The sequence below is a fragment of the Oncorhynchus mykiss genome, chromosome 7 (genome assembly GCF_013265735.2).
Source record: "Oncorhynchus mykiss isolate Arlee chromosome 7, USDA_OmykA_1.1, whole genome shotgun sequence".
In the NCBI taxonomy this organism is placed as follows: Eukaryota; Metazoa; Chordata; class Actinopteri; order Salmoniformes; family Salmonidae; genus Oncorhynchus; species Oncorhynchus mykiss.
The window spans coordinates 33,717,023-33,739,458 of NC_048571.1; the positions used below are offsets into that span (position 1 = coordinate 33,717,023).

Below are 22,436 nucleotides of genomic sequence, written 5' to 3' on the forward strand. Positions count from 1 at the left end.
CTTTTTAATAGATGTCAGGGAACAAATATTGCAGATTCCTTAGGATGACAAATTGGCTAAATTTGCCACAGGAAAAATTATTTGGGGTTGAAGAATCTAGGCAAAATGCCAGGGGAATGGATTCTAAAGAGGTAACAAATGTATCATAAATGTAAGAGTTCTAAACTTCCTTAATAAGCAAGTCTTGAGTCAAAGCCAAATTGGATTTATACCAAAACATCGTACAACTGATATATATATTCACACCCTACACTGTCTCATGAGATCAAAAAAAAGAAGGTTTCTGAGTCTGTAAGGAGTGTTTGCCAGATACGTCATGCCAATAAAGCCAATTGAATTGAATTGTAACAATGTACTGTGGGGCAAAAAAGTATTTAGTCAGCCACCAATTGTGCAAGTTCTCCCACCTAAAAAGATGAGGCCTATAATTTTCATCATAGGTACACTTCAACTATGACAGACAAAATGAGAATAAAAAAAATCCAGAAAATCACATTGTAGGATTTTTAATGAATTTATTTGCAAATTATGGTGGAAAATAAGTATTTGGTCAAAAACAAAAGTTTCTCAATACTTTGTTATATACCCTTTGTTGGCAATGACTGAGGTCAAACGTTTTCTGTAAGTCTTCAGACACTGTTGCAGGTATTTTGGCCCATTCCTCCATGCAGATCTCCTCTAGAGCAGTGATGTTTTGGGGCTGTTGCTCCAGGACCTTGAAATGCTTCTTACGAAGCCACTCCTTCGTTGCCCGTGTGTTTGGGATCATGCTTGTCATGCTGAAAGACCCAGCCACATTTCATCTTCAATGCCCTTGCTGATGGAAGGAGGTTTTCACTCAAAATCTCACGATACATGGCCCCATCCATTCATTCGATACATGGCCCCATTCATGATGAAAATTACAGGCCTCTCTCATCTTTTTAAGTGGGAGAACTTGCACAATTGATGGCTGACTAAATACTTTTTTGCCCCACTGTAAGTGGCTCGGAGACTTAATCTTATTGAGAACTTGTGGTCAAACCTCAAGAGGCCAAACAAACAAAAACCCACAAATTCTGACAAACTCCAAGCATTGATTATGCATGAATGGACTGCCATCAGTCAGGATGTGGCCCAGAAGTTAATTGACAACATGCAAGGCCGGATTTCAGGTTGAAAAAGAAGGGTCAACACTGCAAATATTGACTTTTTGCATCAACTTCTTGTAATTGTCAATGAAAGCCTTCGACACTTATGAAATGCTTGTAATTATACTTCAGCATTCCATAGTAACATCTGACAAAAATATCTAAAGACACTGAAGCAGCAAACTGTGGAAATTAATATATGTGTCATTCTCAAAACTTTTGGTCACGACTGTACAACTGTTGTATTCAGCGCACGTGACAACTTTGATTTGATACCTAAAATGAACTTTTATTTTTTTTTGTTAGTTCATGAACATTGTGGTGCAGTGTTTATGGAGAATAGTACATGCATAATAAAGGATACAGACGATGGGGAGATTAAAACAAACGTTTGATGATTGGAGTAAGGAAAGTGGATTTACCGTTATCATGTTTGGTTTGTAATTAATACTTGTGGATTGCTAATTAAAATGTAGCATAGTGAATATTAACGAAATGTACACTTTCTTTTCCAGGAGAGGGGGTTTCATTATTGCTCGTTGGAATGTTCCCGGAGACTGTGGTCTAGGGGAGAGCAGTTAGTGATTTTTGGCAGTTTTAAGTATGAAAGTATCTGGATTAGACCATAAACGGAGTTCCCAGATTGGTAAAGCTTGTTCATGTGTTTTGACCTACGGTTTACCACACACAGACAAATACAACTTACCGGTTGTGAATATGCGTTAAGTGGTGTTGATAACGTGGGATATACACTGCTCAAAAATAAAGGGAACACTTAAACAACACAATGTAACTCCAAGTCAATCGCACTTCTGTGAAATCAAACTGTCCACTTAGGAAGCAACACTGATTGACAATACATTTCACAAGCTGTTGTGCAAATGGAATAGACAACAGGTGGAAATTATAGGCAATTAGCAAGACACCCCCAATAAAGGAGTGGTTCTGCAGGTGGTGACAGCAGACCACTTCTCAGTTCCTATGCTTCCTGGCTGATGTTTTGGTCACTTTTGAATGCTGGCGGTGCTTTCACTCTAGTGGTAGCATGAGACAGAGTCTACAACCCACACAAGTGGCTCAGGTAGTGCAGCTCATCCAGGAAGCACATCAATGCGAGCTGTGGCAAGAAGGTTTGCTGTGTCTGCAAGCGTAGTATCCAGAGCATGGAGGCGCTACCAGGAGACCAGCAGGCCACAAATGTGCATGTGTCTGCTCAAACGGTCAGAAACAGACTCCATGAGGGTGGTATGAGGGCCCGACGTCCACAGGTGGGGGTTGTGCTTACAGCCCAACACCGTGCAGGACGTTTGGCATTTGCCAGAGAACACCAAGATTGGCAAATTCGCCTTTGGCGCCCTGTGCTCTTCCCAGATGAAAGCAGGTTCACACTGAGCACGTGACAGACGTGACAGAGTCTGGGGACGCCGTGGAGAACGTTCTGCTGCTTGCAACATCCTCCAGCATGACCGGTTTGGCGGTGGGTCAGTCATGATGTGGGGTGGCATTTCTTTGGTGGGCCGCACAGCCCTCCATGTGCTCGCCAGAGGTAGCCTGACTGCCATTAGGTACCGAGAGGAGATCCTCAGACCCCTTGTGAGACCATATGCTGGTGCGGTTGGCTCTGGGTTCATCCTAATGCAAGACAATGTTAGACCTCATGTGGCTGGAGTGTGTCAGCAGTTCCTGCAAGAGGAAGGCATTGATGCTATGGACTGGCCCGCCCGTTCCCCAGACCTGAATCCAATTGAGCAAAACTGGGACATCATGTCTCGCTCCATCCACCAACGCCACATTGCACCACAGACTGTCCAGGAGTTGGCGGATGCTTTAGTCCAGGTCTGGGAGGAGATCCCTCAGGAGACCATCCGCCACATCATCAGGAGCATGCCCAGGCATTGTAGGGAGGTCATACAGGCACGTGGAGAACACACACTACTGAGCCTCATTTTGACTTGTTTTAAGGACATTACATCAAAGTTGGATCAGCCTATAGTGTGGTTTTCCACTTTAATTTTGAGTGTCACTCCAAATCCAGACCTCCATGGGTTGATACATTTGATTTCCATTGATCATTTTTGTGTGATTTTGTTGTCAGCACATTCAACTATGTAAAGAAAAAAGTATTTAATAAGAATATTTCATTCATTCAGATCTAGGATGTGTTATTTTAGTGTTCCCTTTATTTTTTTGAGCAGTGTATTTAGTGGGGTCTTTCCAATTTGGTTTTAAAATTGGGTATGCAGAAGGATGGAAATGTTTGAAATGTTTAAAGGGTTTCTGAAGGACAGGGAAAGAAAAGGGAGAGGAAATATTTAAATGGTGTCGAATGCCCTTCATCCTGACTTTCTGGTGAGGCCTGATCAATCTCAATAGAAATTATTGAAACAGGTGGGATATAATTATAAAATGAATGAGAAACACCCGTCTCTATTCAACCATTACTTAATGAGACAACTCCATAAGGAAATATTAGTTTATTTTTGATTCACAATGTGAATCATGGGTTCAAAGGGGAAATTACCAGTTCCCAGGGCCCTGGTCCTTGGGTAAATATACAAATATATTTTGTTCAGTCTGCATATAGAAGGAAAAATATATGTTAATAAGGGATGACAGTTACTCCAAATGGATTGTGATATGTGTATTGCTGATTTCATTTTTGTCTTTGTTTTCGATACAAACTTCACCAGATTGGGTCTACTGGAGTGTGTGATTCCCCGATGGGTTAGGGTGCTAACTTCCTGATCTGGTAACTCTTCCGAGAGGTCGCCAGTAAAATAAGGGAGTATGACCTAATTTTGAAAGTGGTTTCAAACAGTAACAGTATGTTATGCTCTTTGACGTTTGTCGCAGAGATAATGTTATTAAGAAATTGGGAATGTAATAATTAGTCATATAGTCAATGCTTGTCTTGATTTCCTGAAACAGAAATTAATTGAACTAAAGTGTTGTTTTCATCATGGAAGGTGACGTCAGATGGTGTCAATGCATGTAGGAATAATTTGGCCACAAACAGTATGTGTTTGTGGCCAACGGGTGACAAAGGCGTTCAATGCGACAGTGATTTTTAACACTGAGTCCGAGCCATTAACCTGGGTACCGGCAGCAGGAGTGCAGCAGAGTCCTGAGACCACGCATGTTGAGCGAGCGTGGAGAGAAATATCATACACATTTCTCTATTGTTCCTGGGTGCTGGTGGGAGAAATGGACCAGAGAGGATGGTGATAGCAGCTCAGATGAGAGACTCGTGTACGTGGGAAAAACAGATGTATCTATTTGGATATTGAAATCGGGACAGTATCAAAGGCCATCAAATGTGACAGGCAAGAGTTACATGTGCCGTTGGGAAGATGAACTGTGATGCTATCTGAAGAAAACTGTCTAGAATGATAAGTGAGGGAGAAGGGGGGGGGTCTACACACTGCGAACAATTTAGACTAAGTTTGCACTGAGATACCGATCTTTCATTAACAGTGTTGGATTCGGGGTAAACTTTGAACATTGAGATATTAAAGACATGATAGATCAGACGCATAGTATATAAAGGAGTGAGAAGTTAATGGTTCTCTGTAGTAAGACAGAGTGGCTGTGGAATGTGCTGGGTGGACGGGAGGGAGTCATGGGAATGCGATAGGTGATACGAGAGGCCATCTGTGGATTAGGCGAAGGCGGGGTTGAGGTAAGGAGGTCAGGTCAGATCCCCTGAAGGGGGATTTATTATCCTGTTACCCTCTTCCTGTCGAACCATAAGATACAAGGTTTGGAGAGGAGGGGTGTTGAAAGTGGAGTATATATACACTTGTGATGATGGGAACATGTCTTTGTCTGAATTACAGATGTAACGACCCTTTGGGAAGAATTAAACTTGGTTAAGCTTCTCTAGTGTCCGTGAGTTATTTACTCAGAAAAATTAGAACCTAACTCCAGGCCACTTGCGACAGGAAAACAGGGAGAAAGGGGAGCTGTAATGAGAAGAGTTCTTACCGGGCAAAAAAAGGTTCTGTTTATAAATGTACATTCTAACAGAGATGATGTGTGCTAAGTTGAGGAGCTTGAAAATCGAGTCATAAAGTCAAAGTAAGCACTAAGGACTGTCATTCAGAATTTGGGTTGGATCATTTATAAAATATTTTAGTTATAATTTGGATACATCAAGAGAGTTGCTTTCAAATGGTGAGGGGTGTAGGCATTGCTCAAATTTATTAGGCCTAGGGAGGATCTAGAAACCGTATCTTTAAGTATCCTCTGGCAGGGAGGTTATTAGAGAATTTACTGGATGATAGCTTAGGTCAACCATGAAGGTTTTTTCATTTTCTTTTGTTTTCCCATGTTATCATAATTTTAATGTTAAATCACATCAATACATATAGATTGCTGGATGATATGGTTCAAGGCTCATAGTCTGTTTGCGATAACACCCAAGGATGAAAATGAAGGAGAGGGTATGGAGACCAGCATCACATGGGTATAGAACGTAACGGATGGACGGTTCTTTCCCTAGTTTTAGTCACATCAAGAGAGGGTGTGACTAAACATACTTTTTTCCCCCTCTTTCCTTTTTAAGTCAACATGTTTTTAGGTTTCGTGGAACATAAGAGTGATCATTGTTCTAGAGGAGGGACTGATGTATATTGACTAATTATTTGAGAATGTTTTAGTATGTTTATAACTTCATAAGTACATTAGGAGTAGTGACCATTGTGTTACGGGTTAGGTAGAATAGTATCTGAGGTAGAAGGCGAGGTACACATGAGGCCTGTGGTTGACACAAAATGTTTACATAGGGCTGTTAAGTGGGATGGAATGTGTTTGTGGTGATCTGTTGGGGCTCATAAATTAAGGTTGTGGTGGGGTATCATTCCCAGAGACTATGTATATTGTTACAGGAAATAGCTCATAGGAGGGAGGACAGCTAACTGTGCAATATTGGGACTATGAAGCTAAATTGAAAGTTACACATACCCAGATCATGGTGAGAGTAGAATAGATAGTGTTGGCATTTCAGACACCATGGTAAACTTTCAAGAAACCTGTGACTCAAGAGTTTTGTTAGATTGGATATACTTCCAACTCATTAAAATCGCTTTCCCAATTTCGAACAGCCGGCGAACACTTGACAGATTACATGCATCAGGTATTCTCACGGCAGTCACTGTAGGGACAGTAATTGAAAGAGGCTATAGTCATGGGCCATGTTAGTAGTAGTAGTAGGGGTTACTTTTGTTGGGTTCTGAGAATATGAAATACACTTTTGTCAGAGGGAGTGCTGAGGTTTAGAGGGTCTTCACCAGAAGTTAAGGGTTATAGGAGGAAGGTGGGTGCAACTAAGCTTGGAATGTGTTGAGTGCAGGGAAGTGATTACACGTGGCAGGCATTGATAAGGGGAGAGAGCCATGGATTAGTGATGGAGGGGGATTGAGGTCAGGTCGCCTTAAGGGAGAAATAAAAACATTTATGGTCTGTATCACTTAGTGTCCTGCCTAGCAGTAAAGAACAATGTTTGTACAGATGTGTAGGAGGAGACTCAGCCTATGAGAAATGGTTAAATATCAGCGCTTGTGTGAAAATGTCTTTGTCTGATGCAGCCGTATTGAATAAACTTGGTTAAGCTTTCATAGTGTCCGTAGAAGAACACTTTAGTAGCATTGTTGGGATATCAGTTTATGAGGACTCTTGCCACATGGAATTGGTAGCTGGTAATTGGGAGACCAATGAGTGATTTGGCCATAAGGGGGGAGTCTATGTATGTTGTCAGGACGTAACCCATGCATCGCAGTGTGTATATCCTCAGGTGAAAGCAGCACATGAGGAGCAGGAGATAACCGAGGGCACGGGCTGAATTCTGGAGATTGATTGTACACACCAGGTGGGGGTGTTGGGACAGCGTTGGTCTGGTCCACACACAGTACTCCTTATAGCACCTGCAGCGGTGAAGATCGTCATGTCTCTCCTCAGTGGATGCATAGTTCTCACGAGATGTAAGGTTCAGCTGAATAATGGGTGAGCTTGAAAACACCATGACAGAGGAAGCGGAGCTAAAGAGAGAGACTAGAGACTAGCTACTTTAAACATCATAGTTGGGTTAGCTGCTGTATTGGTTAAGGCATCACATGAAAAGGATAGATGTTGGGGTAATCGTACTCTAAACAACATTTTGGAGGCATAGATGTGAAAGTCGGCAGGGTAGCCTAGTGGTTAGAGCATTGGACTAGTAACCGAAAGGTTGCAAGTTCGAATCCCAGAGCTGACAAGGTACAAATCTGTTGTTCTGCTCCAGAACAGGCAGTTAACCCACTGTTCCTAGGCAGTCATTGAAAATAAGAATTTGTTCTTAACTGACTTGCCTAATTAAATAAAGGTAAAATAAATAAAAAAGTCTATACAGTGCCGAGTTACCTGAAGAGGATATAGCGTTGATTAGAGTTAAGCACTTGTCTCAGGTAAGGTGCCTATCAGGTGGCAAAGAAGGAGGTGGGGAGCAAAGTGAGAATAACTTGGCTTGTGAACACCTCTTGGATCCAGTGGTCTAACGGGGAAGACCGGGCCAAAGCATAAGGCGGCTTTTTAGGGCTTTCATTTTTGCCGAACTCAGCAGAAAAGTATTCTGAAGGCATAGTCAGGTGAATAGAGAATGAGAATTGTTATTAAACTTTGGGTTTGCATGCATATATAATTATGCATAGCTTACCACATTGTTAATACCGTTATGTTTTGTGTTTCTCGTTGCGTTGCAAGTCTTGTGCTATAACTCTCTTAGGAACCAGAAGGAGAATGTTGAACTGGGAGAAGTCAACGGATCCAGTGGACACGTTATTATCAGTGTTCTATGAGAGATGGAAATAAGATGTGTGTGATCATAGAACAGAGGCCATAAGTCTCTGAGAATGTAAACCTCACTGTGAATGTTATGTTAATTTTGTGTTCATGTTTTATTATCATTGTTTGTCCATTTACAAGTAATTTACAAGTTTATTTACAGTTGAAGTCAGAAGTTTACATACACCTTAGCCAAATACATTTAAACTATTTGGCTAAGTTTAAATGTAAGTTTTTCACAATTCCTGACATTTAAAATTCCCTGTCTTAGGTCAGTTATGATCGCCACTTTATTTTAAGAATGTGAAATATCAGAATAATAGTAGAGAGAATAATTTATTTCAGCTTTTATTTATTTCACCACATTCCCTGTGGGTCAGAAGTTTACATACACTCAATTAGTATTTGGTAGCATTGCCTTTAAACTGTTTAAATTGGGTCAAACGTTTCAGGTAGCCTTCCACAAGCTTCCCACAATAAGTTGGGTGAATTTTGGCCCATTCCTCCTGACAGAGCTGGTGCAACTGAGTCAGGTTTGTAGGCCTCCTTGCTCGCACAAGCTTTTTCAGTTCTGCGCACAAATGTTCTATAGGATTGAGGTCTGGGCTTTGTGATGGCCACTCCAATACCTTGACTTTGTTGTCCTTAATCCATTTTGCCAAAACTTTGAAAGTATGCTTGGGGTCATTGTCCATTTGGAAGACCCATTCGCAACCAAGTTTTAACTTCCTGACTGTTGTCTTGAGATGTTGCTTCAATATATCCACAATTGATGCCATCTATTTTCTCCCTCATGATGCCATCTATTTTGTGAAGTGCACCAGTCCCTCCTGCAGCAATGCACCCCCACAACATGACGCTACCACTCCCGTACTTCACGGTTGGGATGGTGTTCTTTGGCTTGCAAGCCTCCCCCTTTTTCCTCCAAACATAACAATGGTCATTATGGCCAAACAGTTCTATTTTAGTTTCATCACACCCAAGGACATTTCTCAAAAAAGTATGATCTTTGTCCCCATGTGCAGTTGCAAACCGTAGTCTGGCTTTTTTATGGCGGTTTTGGAGCAGTGGCTTCTTCCTTGCTGAGCAGCCTTTCAGGTTACGTCAATATAGGACTCGTTTTACTGTGGATATAGATACTATTGTACCCTTTTCCTCCAGCATCTTCACAAGGTTATTTTCTGTTGTTCTGGGATTGATTTGTACTATTTGCAACAAAGAACACATCTCCTTCCTGAGCGGTATGACGACTGTGTGGTCCCATGGTGTTTATATTTGCGTACTATTGTTTGTACAGATGAACATGGTACCTTCAGGCATTTGGAAATTGCTCCCAAGAAAGAACCAGACTTGTGGAGGTCTACAATGTTTTTTCTGAGGTCTTGGCTGATTTCTTTTAATTTTCCAATGATGTCAAGCAAAGAGGCACTGAGTTTGAAGGTAGGCCTTGAAATACATCCACAGGTACACCTCCAATTGACTCAAAATCATGTCAATTAGCCTTTTAGAAGCTTCTAAAGCCATGACATTTTATGGAATTTTCCAACCTGTTTAAAGGCACAGTCAACTTAGTGTATGTAAACTTCTGACCCACTGGAATTGTGATACAGTGAATTATAAGTGAAATAATCTGTCTGTAAACAATTGTTGGAAAAATTACTTGTGTCATGCACAAAGTAGATGTACTAACAGACTTGCCAAAACTATAGTTTGTTAACAAGAAATTTGTGGAGTGGTTGAAAAACTAGTTTTAATAACTCTAACCAAAGTGTATGTAAACTTCCGACTTCAACTGTAAGTTGAACAGTAGGAAGGTATTGTTCAAGAGGGACAGTTGGGTTCTGAGAATATGAAATATCCGTCTTCATGTCACTGAGGGAGAGCTTAGGTTTAGAGGGTCGACACCAGAAGTGAATGGTTATCTGTAGGAGGAAGGTATATAGTGTGTGAAATTAAACTTGGAATGTGCTGAGTGCAGGGAAGCGATCACGTGGCAGGCATTAATAAGGGCAGAGAGCCATGGATTAGTGATGAAGGGGGTCGAGGCCAGGTCACGTTAAGGGAGAAAGAAAAGTTTATGGCCGTATTACTTAGTTTCATGCCTAGCAGTAAAGATACCATGTTTGTTCAGATGGGCAGGAGGAGACTCAGCCTAGGAGAAAGGGTTAAATATCAATATTTGTGTGAAAATGTGTGTCTAATGCAGGTGTTTTGATCCTATTGGAAGAATAAACTCCGTTGCGCTTTCACAGTGTCCGTAGAGTTTTTACTCTGAAAATTAGAACCTAACATCAGTAAGGAGCAGTACTGTGACTCGTGCAGCACAACTTACTCATACACCGATCAGCTGTCATTCATGACGCAACACAAGAGGGCATGTTAATCACAGACACTAACAAAGTTGAGTAACAAGAAACAAGGAAGCGGCTTAATGCATGAGTGACACGTATGACGTGGTGTTATGTTGCTCTTCTTCCTTGAGTCTAATGTAAGTCAGAGAGAGATAGCGGTGCTTCTCAGAACTGAAACATGGCATTTCAGCCCCAACTGTCCATAACAAAACCCGTCCAGGACTCACCCTTCGCCAAGTTTCTCTAGCACATCAAAGACTTCCTCTGGCTGCTTGGTTAAACTGTCTTCACTGAGCTTCTTTAGCTGCCTGTAGAGTGGAGAAAGTTTAAAATTGTTATTAGTCATATGTACAGGATACACATGGTGTTCCAATGAAATGCTTACTTGCAGGTTCCTCCTCGACAAAGCAACAACAATAAATAAAAGATACAAAGTAAATGGCTCAGTATAAATAGATTAAACATTTTATCATAAGTATAATACCGGAAGGAACAATTCATTTACATGTGTTTTTGGCAAGGGGGGATTGGAGGGAAAGTGTTAATTTTGCAATCATAATAAGAGTCCGGTAGCAGCAGCTGTGATGGGTGTGTTGCCTGAATGTATGTGTGTGTGTGTGTGTGTGTGTGTAAACTCAGCAAAAAAAAGAAACATCCCTTTTTAGGACCCTGTCTTTCAAAGACAATTTGTAAAAATCCAAATAACTTCACAGCTCTTCATTGTAAAGAGTTTAAACACTGTTTCCCATGCTTCCTCAATGAACCATAAAACATGTATGAACATGCACCTGTGGAACGGAAGTTAAGACTAACAGCTTACCAACAGGTAGGCAATTAAGGTCACAGTTATGAAAACTTAGGACACTAAAGAAGCCTTTCTATTGACTCACCAAAAGAAAGATGCCCAGGGTCCCTGCTCCTCTGCGTGAACGTGCCTTAGGCATGCTGCAAGGAGGCATGAGGACTGCAGATGTGGCCAGGGCAATAAATTGCAATGTCCATATTGTGAGATGCCTAAGACAGCACTACAAGGAGGCAAAGCTGATCATCCTCGCAGTGGCAGACCACGCATAACACCTGCACAGGATAGGTACATCCAAACATCACACCTGTGGGACAGGTACATGATGGCAATAATAACTGCCTTGGTTACACAAAAAACACACAATTCCTCCATCAGTGCTCAGACTGTCCGCAACAGGCTGAGAGAGGCTGGACTGAGGGCTTGTAGGCCTGTTGTAAGACAGGTCCTCACCATACATCACCAGCAACAACGTCGCCTATGGGTACAATCCCACCGTCGCTGGACCAGACAGGACTGGCAAAAAGTGCTCTTCAATGACAAGTTGCAGTTTAGTCTCACCAGGGGTGATGGTCGGACTCGTGTTTATCGTCGAAGGAATGAGCGTTACACCGAGGCCTGTACTCTAGAGTGGGATCGATTTGGAGCTGGAGGGTCCGTCATGGTCTGGGGTGGTGTGTCACACGCTGTGCGTTACAGGGAAGACATCCTCCTCCCTCATGTGGTACCCTTCCTGCAGGCTCATCCTGACATGACCCGCCAGCATGACAATGCCACCAGCCATACTGCTCGTTCTGTGCGTGATTTCCTGCAAAACAGGAATGTCAGAGTTCTGCCATGGCCAGCGAAGAGCCCGGATCTCAATCCCATTTAGCACATCTGGGACCGTTTGGATCGGAGGGAGGACACACCACTGGGGGGCCCCTATGTTAAGAGTCAGTGGGGAGGAGGTGTTGTTGCCAATCCTCACAGCCTGTGGTCTGCCCGTCAGGAAGTCCAGGATCGTTATAGAGGGCGGTGTCCAGACCAAGGATTCTGAGCTTGGAGGGAACAACAATGTTGAATACTGAACAGTAGTCAATGAACAGCATTCTCACATAGGTGTTCCTCATGTCCGGATGTGTTATGGCAGTGTGAACAGCGATAAAAATGGCATCTTCCATGGATCTGTTGGAGCGACAGGCAAATTATAGCAGGTCCAGTTTGCCTGGCATGCTGGACTTGATGTGGGAAATGACCAGCCTCTCAAAGCACTTCATTATGACTGGGGTGAGTGAGAAGGGGCAATGGTCATTTGGGCATGTCATCTTGTTTTTCATTGGTGGTTTCCTTGAAGCAGGTGTGGACTACAGCCTGGGACAGGGAAAGGTTAAAGATGTCCAAGAAGACGTCAGCACACACGCGTCAGGGATGCCATCTGGGCCAGCGGCTTTGTGAGTATTCAATTAAAAGTTTTCCGGAGCATGCCCAGGCGTTGTAGGGAGGTCATACAGGCACGTGGAGGCCACACACACTACTGAGCCTCATTTTGACTTGTTTTAAGGACATTACATCAAAGTTGGATCAGCCTGTAGTGTGGTTTTCCACTTTAATTTTGAGTGTGACTCCAAATCCAGACCTCCATGGGTTGATAAATTTGATTTCCATTGATCATTTTTGTGTGATTTCGTTGTCAGCACATTCAACTATGTAAAGAAAAAAGTATTTAATAAGAATATTTTATTCTTTCAGATCTAGGATATGTTATTTTAGTGTTCCCTTTATTTTTTTGAGCTGTGTATTTTACCTTTTGGTGATGTAATTCGGAAACATGATGTTAACTTTCACTGCTATGCGGATGACACACAGCTGTACATTTCAATGAAACACAAAATTGCCCTCGCTGGAAGCCTGTGTCTCAGACATAAGGAAGTGGATGGCTGCAAATGTTCTACTTTTAAACTTGGACAAAACAGAGATGCTAGTTCTAGGTCCAAAGAAACAAATAGATCTTCTGTTGAATCTGACAATTAATCTTGACAGTTGTACAGTCGTCTCAAATAAAACTGTGAAGGACCTCGGCGATCTCTTTTGACGAAAATATCAAGACTGTTTCAAGAACAGCTTTTTCCATCTACATAACATTGCAAAAATCTGAAACTTTGTCCAAAAATGATGCAGAAAAATGTATCCATGCTTTTGTAACCTCTAGGTTAGACTACTGCAATGCTCTGCTTTCCGGCTACCTGGATAAAGCACTAAATAAACTTCAGTTAGTGCTAAACACGGCTGCTAGAATCTTGACTAGAACCAAAAATTATGATCATATTACTCCAGTGCTAGCCTCTCTACACTGACTTTCTGTTGAGGCAAGGGCTGATTTCAAGGTTTTACTGCTAACCTACAAAGCATTACATGGGCTTGCTCCTACCGATCATTCCAATTTGGTCCTGCCGTACATACCTACACGTACGCTACAGTCACAAGACGCAGGCCTCCTAATTGTCCCTAGAATTTCTAAGCAAACAGCTGGAGGCAGGGCTTTCTCCTATAGAGCTCCATTTTTATGGAATGGTCTGCCTACCCATGTGATAGACGCAGACTCGGTCTCAACCTTTAAATCTTTATTGAAGACTCATCTCTTCAGTAGGTCCTATGATTGAGTGTAGTCTGGCCCAGGAGTGTGACGGTGAATGGAAAGGCACTGGAGCAACGAACCGCCCTTGCTGTCTCTGCCTGGCTGGTTCCACTGTCTTCACTGGGATTCTCTGCCTCTAACCCTATTACAGGGGCTGAGTCACTGGCTTACTGGTGCTCTTCCATGCTGTCCCTAGGAGGGATGCGTCACTTGATTGGGTTGAGTCACTGACGTGATCTTCCTGTCTAGGTTGGCCACCCCTTGGGTTGTTCCGTGGTGGAGATCTTTGTGGGCTGTACTCTGCCTAGTCTCAGGATGGTAAGTTGGTGGTTGAAGATATCCCTTTAGTGGTGTGGAGGCTGTGCTTTGGCAAAGTGGGTGGGATTATATCCTGCCTATTTGGCCCTGTCTGGGGGTATCGTCGGATGGGGCCACAGTGTCTCCCGACCCCTCCTGTCTCAGTCTCCAGTATTTATGCTGCAGTAGTTTGTGTAGGGGGCTAGGGTCAGTCTGTTATATTTGGAGTATTTATCCTGTCTTATCCGGTGTCCTGTGCCCTGCGTGAATTTAAGTATGCTCTCGCTAATTCTCCTTCTTTCTCTTGGAGGACCATGCCTCAGGACTACCTGGCGTGATGACTCCTTGCTGTCCCCTGTCCATGCTGCTGCTCCAGTTTAAACTGTTCTGTCTGCGGCTATGGAACCCTGACCTGTTCACCGGACGTGCTGCCTGTCCCAGACCTGCTGTTTTCAACTCTCTCGAGACCGCAAGAGCGGTAGAGATACTCTGAATGATCGGCTATGAAAAGCCAACGTACATTTACTCCTGAGGTGCTGACCTGTTGCACCCTCAACAACCACTGTGATTATTATTATTTGACCCTGCTGGTCATCTATGAACATTTGAACATCTTGGCCCAGCCAGAAGAGGACTGCCCACCCCTGGTTCCTCTCTAGGTTTCTTCTTAGGTTCTGGCCTTTCTAGGGGAGTTTTTCCTAGCCACTGTGCTTCTACACCTGCATTGCTTGCTGTTTGGGATTTTAGGCTGGGTTTCTGTACAGCACTTTGAGATATCAGCTGATGTAAGAAGGGCTTTATAAAAAAATAAATCTGTCTCGAATCGAGCATAGAATGTGTTGAGCTCGTCTGGGAGGGAGGCGTCGGTAGGCACCAGACAGCTGGATTTGCATTTGCCCATGATAATCTGTAGTCCTTGCCACATGCCGAGTCAGTTGTCGAACATCAACTCAAGTTTGAGTCTGAGGTCTTTTTGCATCCCTATAATGGGTTTGCAGAGCTCGTTCCTGCTTGCCTTGTACACATTGTGCGCTACTGAGTCAGAGTTCTTTCTGATGACATTGAATGCTACAGTAGGTCTCTCAGCATGGTATGGATATCTCCGCTCATCCCATAGACATTAAAACTAGTAGATAGTGATAGGAATACGTGGATGAGGTGAGCGCTGTCTTAAACTCCAGATGGTGCATGAAGCCGTAAGTATTTGAATTTGAAGCACGCCATATTACTGAATGGGGCTGAATGGCACCAACAATGTTTTTGCTAAGGATCATGGTGAAAGTGGCCGTAACTAGCAAAGGATCACGGTCGATGCAGTCGTTTTCATTCTGCCAGAGAAAGTCAACCTTGTTTTAATGTCTATGAACCAGATGCTAGCCAACTGTTAAGCTTTTGCAGCAGAAGGTTCATTTCAAAGCTCAGCCTTACCAGGTCAACATTGTAATACAACACGGACTGTAAATATTAAGCATGACAATCAGAATTACAACTGACTACCAGAAAGAAAATAAAGATTAGACTCCCTATCTATCTAGTCTAGACATCATATGACCATGATCCTTCCACCTGAAAATAAAAAGTTAATGGGCTACCATCACAACAACTGATCACAACTCAGTTTGGCTAGATTGAATTACCTCAGAATAAAGTGGACTAACACACACACACACACACACACACACACACACACACACACATACATACATACACACATATACATACATATACATAAATAACAATTATTTCATCTCAATTCTGTATTTTTTTATGATTTTAGTATATCATTTGTGAAACTGCAACGTCATCATAAATAAATTGAATTCTAAATGGATTACATTTTAATCGCATACTAAATAGATAATTCAAACAGTGAGAGCCCATTACATCACCATTCTCCGCACTGTCATTCTCCGTCAGCCCATAGACATTAAAACCATGTCAGCCCCATAGACATTGGTTCAGCCCATAAATCTCCACTTGACTGGCTCGTTGACGCAGCACTTGACAGGCTCGTTGACAGCACACCACACCCCCTTAGGTGCACTTGCAAAGAGCGTGCACAAGGGCGAGCCTCCTTGTAGCCTGCCGGACCGTGATCGGTCTGTGTGACAATAATTGTACTAGTCAAAATGGATCACTATAATTACACGTCTCGATTTGTAGCAAACTTTAAAATAATAACTCACCGTGGGGATTGAACTTGATTATAAACACATTTTTGAGCACATTATTTTTTTTATGGGGGGGGGGGGGCTATCGTAATTTGCATAAGCATTCTTGTACAGACCAGGGCTTTTGGCAACACTAAGTTGCTAACACAGTAGCCGACAAGCATAGCTCATGGCTTCGAGCTGGCTTCAAGCTCCAGACCGGACACTGGAGGCCTGGTTCATCCAGGGATTTTGGTTGGGGTATGTCCAGATTGTTGTGCCCACAATAACATCAACACATTTCCTAATGAAGCCTGTGACTGAAGATGTTGATGAATGAGTCCTGAGTGGATGAATCTTTGAACATATTCCAATCAGTATTTTCAAAACAATCCCACAGCAACAAGTCTGCCTCCTCTACCCAGCACCTCGCTATTCTCTGTGTTGGTTGCTCCCTCTTGAGTTGCTGCTTGTAGGGCGGGAGTAGGAACACAGACGTGATTTGATTGGCCAAAGTGGGGGATGCTTTGTACGCATCACAGATGTTTGTATATACTGTACATGATCCAGCATGACGGTACCTCTTGTGGGCCAGGATACATGTTGGTAATATTTTTGGAAAAATGGGCTTTAAACGTGCCTGGTTAAAGTCATCCACGACAATAGACTGCTTCCGGGTGAGAGGATTCTTGCTGGCTAACGATCTTGTTCAGTTTGTTGAGTGCCGCCTCGGTGTATGCTTTTGCAGGTATGTAATAACACACGTGAATGAACTCGGCATACAGTATAGTCGGGTCGGCATTTTTGCATCAGAAACTCCAGGTCGGGAGGACAAGAGCTTGAGATACTTTCAACTTTGGTACAGCAGGAATTGTTGATGAGGAAACATACTTCGGACCTCCCAGTCTTAGCAGAAGCCACCGTTTGATCCATACGTCAAATGAAAAAGCAGTCTGGTAGAATAGCAGAGTTGAGCGTTTCGTCCGTAAGATCTGTCTCTGTAAAAACAAAGACATAGCATTCCCTGAAGTCCTTCATCGATTGAAGACTTTCTCAGAGTTCAAAGTTTATTTTCCAGCAATTGAACATTAGACATCAGGATACTAGGAAGAGGAGACAATCCTTACAGCCTAGCTTGGAGTCCCCCTTCCCTTCCTCTTCTTTGTCACCTACGTTGCCTTCTGTCTTCTTGTTCAGCAGCAACAGGTACGCCTGCTGTGCGGGGAACAAAGAAGCGAATGTAGCATTCCTGATCTGGGAGGCTGACAAATACAGTTGAAGTCGGAATACACTTAAGTGGGATTCATTAAAACTCGTTTTTCAACGACTCCACAAATTTCCCATTAACAAACTATAGTTTTGTAGATGTAATTTTTCAAACGATTGTTTACAGACAGATTATTTCACTTATAAATTAACTGTATCACAATTCCAGTGGGTCAGAAGTTTACATTCACTAAGTTGACTGTGCCTTTAAACAGGTTGGGAAATTCCATAAAATGATGTCATGGCTTTAGAAGCATCTGATAGGCTAATTGACATAATTTGAGTCAATTGGAGGTGTACTTGTGGATGTATTGACATAATGGGAAAAACAAAATAAATCAGCCAAGACCTCCACAAGTCTGGTTCATCCTTGGGAGCAATTTCCAAATGCCAAGGTACCACGTTCAACTGTACAAACAATAGTACGCAAGTACAAACACCATGGGACCACACAGCCGTCATACCGCTCAGGAAGGAGACACGTTCTGGCTCCTAGAGATGAACTTTGTTGCGAAAAGTGCAAATCAATCCCTGAACAACAGCAAAGGACCTTGTGAAGATGCTGGAGGAAACAGGTACAAAAGTATCTATATCCACAGTAAAACGAGTCCTACAGTGGGGCAAAAAAGTATTTAGTCAGCCACCAATTGTGCAAGTTCTCCCACTTAAAAAGATGAGAGGCCTGTAATTTTCATCATAGGTACACTTCACCTATGACAGACAAAATTAGAAAAAATAAATAAATAATCACATTGTAGGATTTTTAATGAATTTATTTGCAAATTATGGTGGAAAATAAGTATTTGGTCACCTACAAACAAGCAAGATTTCTGGCTCTCACAGAACTGTAACTTCTTCTTTAAGAGGCTCCTCTGTCCTCCACTCGTTACCTGTATCAATGGCACATGTTGGAACTTGTTATCAGTATAAAAGACACCTGTCCACAACCTCAAACAGTCACACTCCAAACTCCACTATGGCCAAGACCAAAGAGCTGTCAAAGGACACCAGAAAATAATTGTAGACTTGCACCAGGCTGGGAAGACTGCATCTGCAATAGGTAAGCAGCCTGGTTTGAAGAAATCAACTGTGGGAGCAATTATTAGGAAATGGAAGACATACAAGACCATTGATAATCTCCCTCGATCTGGGGCTCCACGCAAGATCTCGCCCCGTGGGGTCAAAATGATCACAAGAACGGTGAGCAAAAATTCCAGAACCACACCTAGTGAATGACCTGCAGAGAGCTGGGACCAAAGTAACAAAGCCTACCATCAGTAACACACTACGCCGCCAGGGACTCAAATCCTGCAGTGCCAGACATGTCCCCCTGCTTAAGCCAGTACATGTCCAGGCCCGTCTGAAGTTTGCTAGAGAGCATTTGGATGATCCAGAAGAAGATTGGGAGAATGTCAGATGGTCAGATGAAACCAAAATATAACTTTTTGGTAAAAACTCAACTCGTCGTGTTTGGAGGACAAAGAATGCTGAGTTGCATCCAAAGAACACCATACCTACTGTGAAGCATGGGGGTGGAAACATCATGCTTTTGGGCTGTTTTTCTGCAAAGGGACCAGGACGACATCCGTGTAAAGGAAAGAATGAATGGGGCCATGTATCGTGAGATTTTGAGTGAAAACCTCCTTCCATCAGCAAGGGCATTGAAGATGAAACGTGGCTGGGTCTTTCAGCATGACAATGATCCCAAACACACCGCCCGGGCAACGGAGTGGCTTCGTAAGAAGCATTTCAAGGTCCTGGAGTGGCCTAGCCAGTCTCCAGATCCCAAGCCCATAGAAAATCTTTGGAGGGAGTTGAAAGTCCATGTTGCCCAGCAACAGCCCCAAAACTTCACTGCTCTAGAGGAGGTCTGCATGGAGGAATGGGCCAAAATACCAGCAACAGTCTGTGAAAACCTTGTGAAGACTTACAGAAAACGTTTGACCTCTGTCATTGCCAACAAAGGGTATATAACAAAGTATTGAGAGAAACTTTTGTTATTGACCAAATACTTACCTGTGATCATTTTGACCCCACGGGGCGAGATCTTGCGTGGAGCCCCAGATCGAGGGAGATTATCAATGGTCTTGTATGTCTTCCATTTCCTAATAATTGCTCCCACAGTTGATTTCTTCAAACCAGGCTGCTTACCTATTGCAGATGCAGTCTTCCCAGCCTGGTGCAAGTCTACAATTATTTTCTGGTGTCCTTTGACAGCTCTTTGGTCTTGGCCATAGTGGAGTTTGGAGTGTGACTGTTTGAGGTTGTGGACAGGTGTCTTTTATACTGATAACAAGTTCCAACATGTGCCATTGATACAGGTAACGAGTGGAGGACAGAGGAGCCTCTTAAAGAAGAAGTTACAGGTCTGTGAGAGCCAGAAATCTTGCTTGTTTGTAGGTGACCAAATACTTATTTTCCACCATAATTTGCAAATAAATTCATTAAAATCCTACAATGTGATTTTCTGGATTTTTTTTCTAATTTTGTCTGTCATTGTTGAAGTGTACCTATGATGAAAATTACAGGCCTCTCATCTTTTTAAGTGGGAGAACTTACACAATTGGTGGCTGACCAAATACTTTTTTGCCCCACTGTATATATAAAGTCTGATTTGATAGAGCGGTCTGACTGAGCAGCAGAAGCAGGCCTGTAATCATCCATTCAAACAGCACCTTAGTTCATTTTGCCATCAGCTCTTCGCAAGCACAGCGCTGTTTATGACTTCAAGCCTATCAGCCTAATGGCTGGTGTAACCAATGTGAAATAGCTAGCTAGTTAGCTGGGTGTGCGCTAATACCTTTTCAAACGTCACTCGCGTTTAGATTTGGAGTAGTTATTCCCCTTGCGCTGCAAGGGCCGCGGATTTTGTGGAGCGATGGGTAACGCTGCTTCGAGTGTGGCTGTTATTGATGTGTTCCTGGTTCGAGCCCTGGTAGGGGCGAGGAGAGGGACAGAAGCTATACTGTTACACTGGCAATACTATAGTGCCTACAATAACATCCAATAGTCAAAGGTATATGAAATACAAATGGTGGAGAGAGAAATAGTCCTATAAATACACTGCTCAAAAAAATAAAAGGGACACTAAAATAACACATCCTAGATCTGAATGAATGAAATATTCTTATTAAATACTTTTTTCTTTACATAGTTGAATGTGCTGACAACAAAATCACACAAAAATGATCAATGGAAATCAAATGTATCAACCCATGGAGGTCTGGATTTGGAGTGACACTCAAAATTAAAGTGGAAAACCACACTATAGGCTGATCCAACTTTGATGTAATGTCCTTAAAACAAGTCAAAATGAGGCTCAGTAGTGTGTGTGGCCTCCACGTGCCTGTATGACCTCATTAACAACGCCTGGGCATGCTCCTGATGAGGTGGCGGATGGTCTCCTGAGGGATCTCCTCCCAGACCTGGACTAAAGCATCCGCCAACTCCTGGACAGTCTGTGGTGCAACGTGGCGTGGCGTTGGTGGATGGAGTGAGACATGATGTCCCAGATGTGATCAATTGGATTCAGGTCTGGGGAAGGGGCAGGCCAGTCCATAGCATCAATGCATTCCTCTTGCAGGAACTGCTGACACACTCCAGCCACTTGAGGTCTAGCATTGTCTTGCATTGGGAAGAACCCAGGGCCAACCGCACCAGCATATGGTCTCACAAGGGGTCTGAGGATCTCATCTCGGTACCTAATGGCAGTCAGGCTACCTCTGGCGAGCACATGGAGGGCTGTGCGGCCCCCCAAAGAAATGCCACCCCACACCATGACTGACCCACCGCCAAACCGGTCATGCTGGAGGATGTTGCAGGCAGCAGAACGTTCTCCACGGCGTCCCCAGACTCTGTCACGTCTGTCACGTGCTCAGTGTGAACCTGCTTTCATCTGTGAAGAGCACAGGGAGCCAGTGGCAAATTTGCCAATCTTGGTGTTCTCTGGCAAATGCCAAACGTCCTGCACGGTGTTGGGCTGTAAGCACAACAACCACCTGTGGACATTGGGCCCTCATACCACCCTCATGGAGTCTGTTTCTGACCGTTTGAGCAGACACATGCACATTTGTGGCCTGCTGGAGGTCATTTTGCAGGGCTCTGGCAGTGCTCCTCCTGCTCCTCCTTGCACAAAGGCGGTGGTAGCGGTCCTGCTGCTGGGTTGTTGCCCCCCTACGGCCTCCTCCATGTCTCCTGATGTACTGGCCTGTCTCCTGGTAGCAACACGCTCCATGCTCTGGACACTACGCTGACAAACACAGCAAACCTTCTTGCCACAGCTCGCATTGATGTGCCATCCTGGATGAGCTGCACTACCTGAGCCACTTGTGTGGGTTGTAGACTCCGTCTCATGCTACCACTAGAGTGAAAGCACCGCCAGCTTTCAAAAGTGACCAAAACATCAGCCAGGAAGCATAGGAACTGAGAAGTGGTCTGTGGTTACCACCTGCAGGACCACGCCTTTATTGGGGGTGTCTTGCTAATTGCCTATAATTTCCACCTGTTGTCTAACCATTTGCACAACAGCATGTGAAATGTATTGTCAATCAGTGTTGCTTCCTAAGTGGACAGTTTGATTTCACAGAAGTGTGATTGACTTGGAGTTACATTGTGTTGTTTAAGTGTACTATATTAACTACAACCTAAAACCTCTTACCTTGGAATATTGAAGTCTCATGTTAAAAGGAACCACCAACTTTTGTATGTTCTCATGTTCTGAGCAAGGAACTTAAACGTTAGCTTTTTTTACATGGCACATATTTTACATGGCACACGTTTTTACATGGCACATACTGCATATTGCAACATATTACTTTCTTCGACACTTTGTTTTTGCATTATTTCAACCAAATTGAACAGGTTTCATTATGTATTTGAGGCTAAATTTATTTTATTGATGTACTATTTTAAGTTCAAATAAGTGTTCATTCAGTACTGTTGTAATTGTCATTATTACAAATAAATAAATAAATAGGCCGATTAATCAGTATCGGCTTTTTTGGTCCT

At 43.1% G+C, this 22,436-nt stretch overlaps 1 protein-coding gene across 3 annotated transcripts in view; it reads right to left on the reverse strand.

Moving 5' to 3' along the window:
- The window catches only part of LOC110527676 (serine/threonine-protein kinase 4), a 69,357-nt gene that overhangs the window by 39,679 nt on the left and 7,242 nt on the right, over positions 1-22,436 (reverse strand). For 2 of the 3 annotated variants that reach the window (XM_021609112.2, XM_036983160.1), the window contains exon 2: positions 10,525-10,605. In XM_021609112.2, coding sequence (XP_021464787.1) covers positions 10,525-10,605 — 81 coding nt within the window. Of the gene's footprint in view, positions 1-7,818; positions 7,955-10,524; positions 10,606-22,436 lie in introns of all 3 variants that reach the window. The other variant, XM_021609113.2, reaches the window with a different exon arrangement.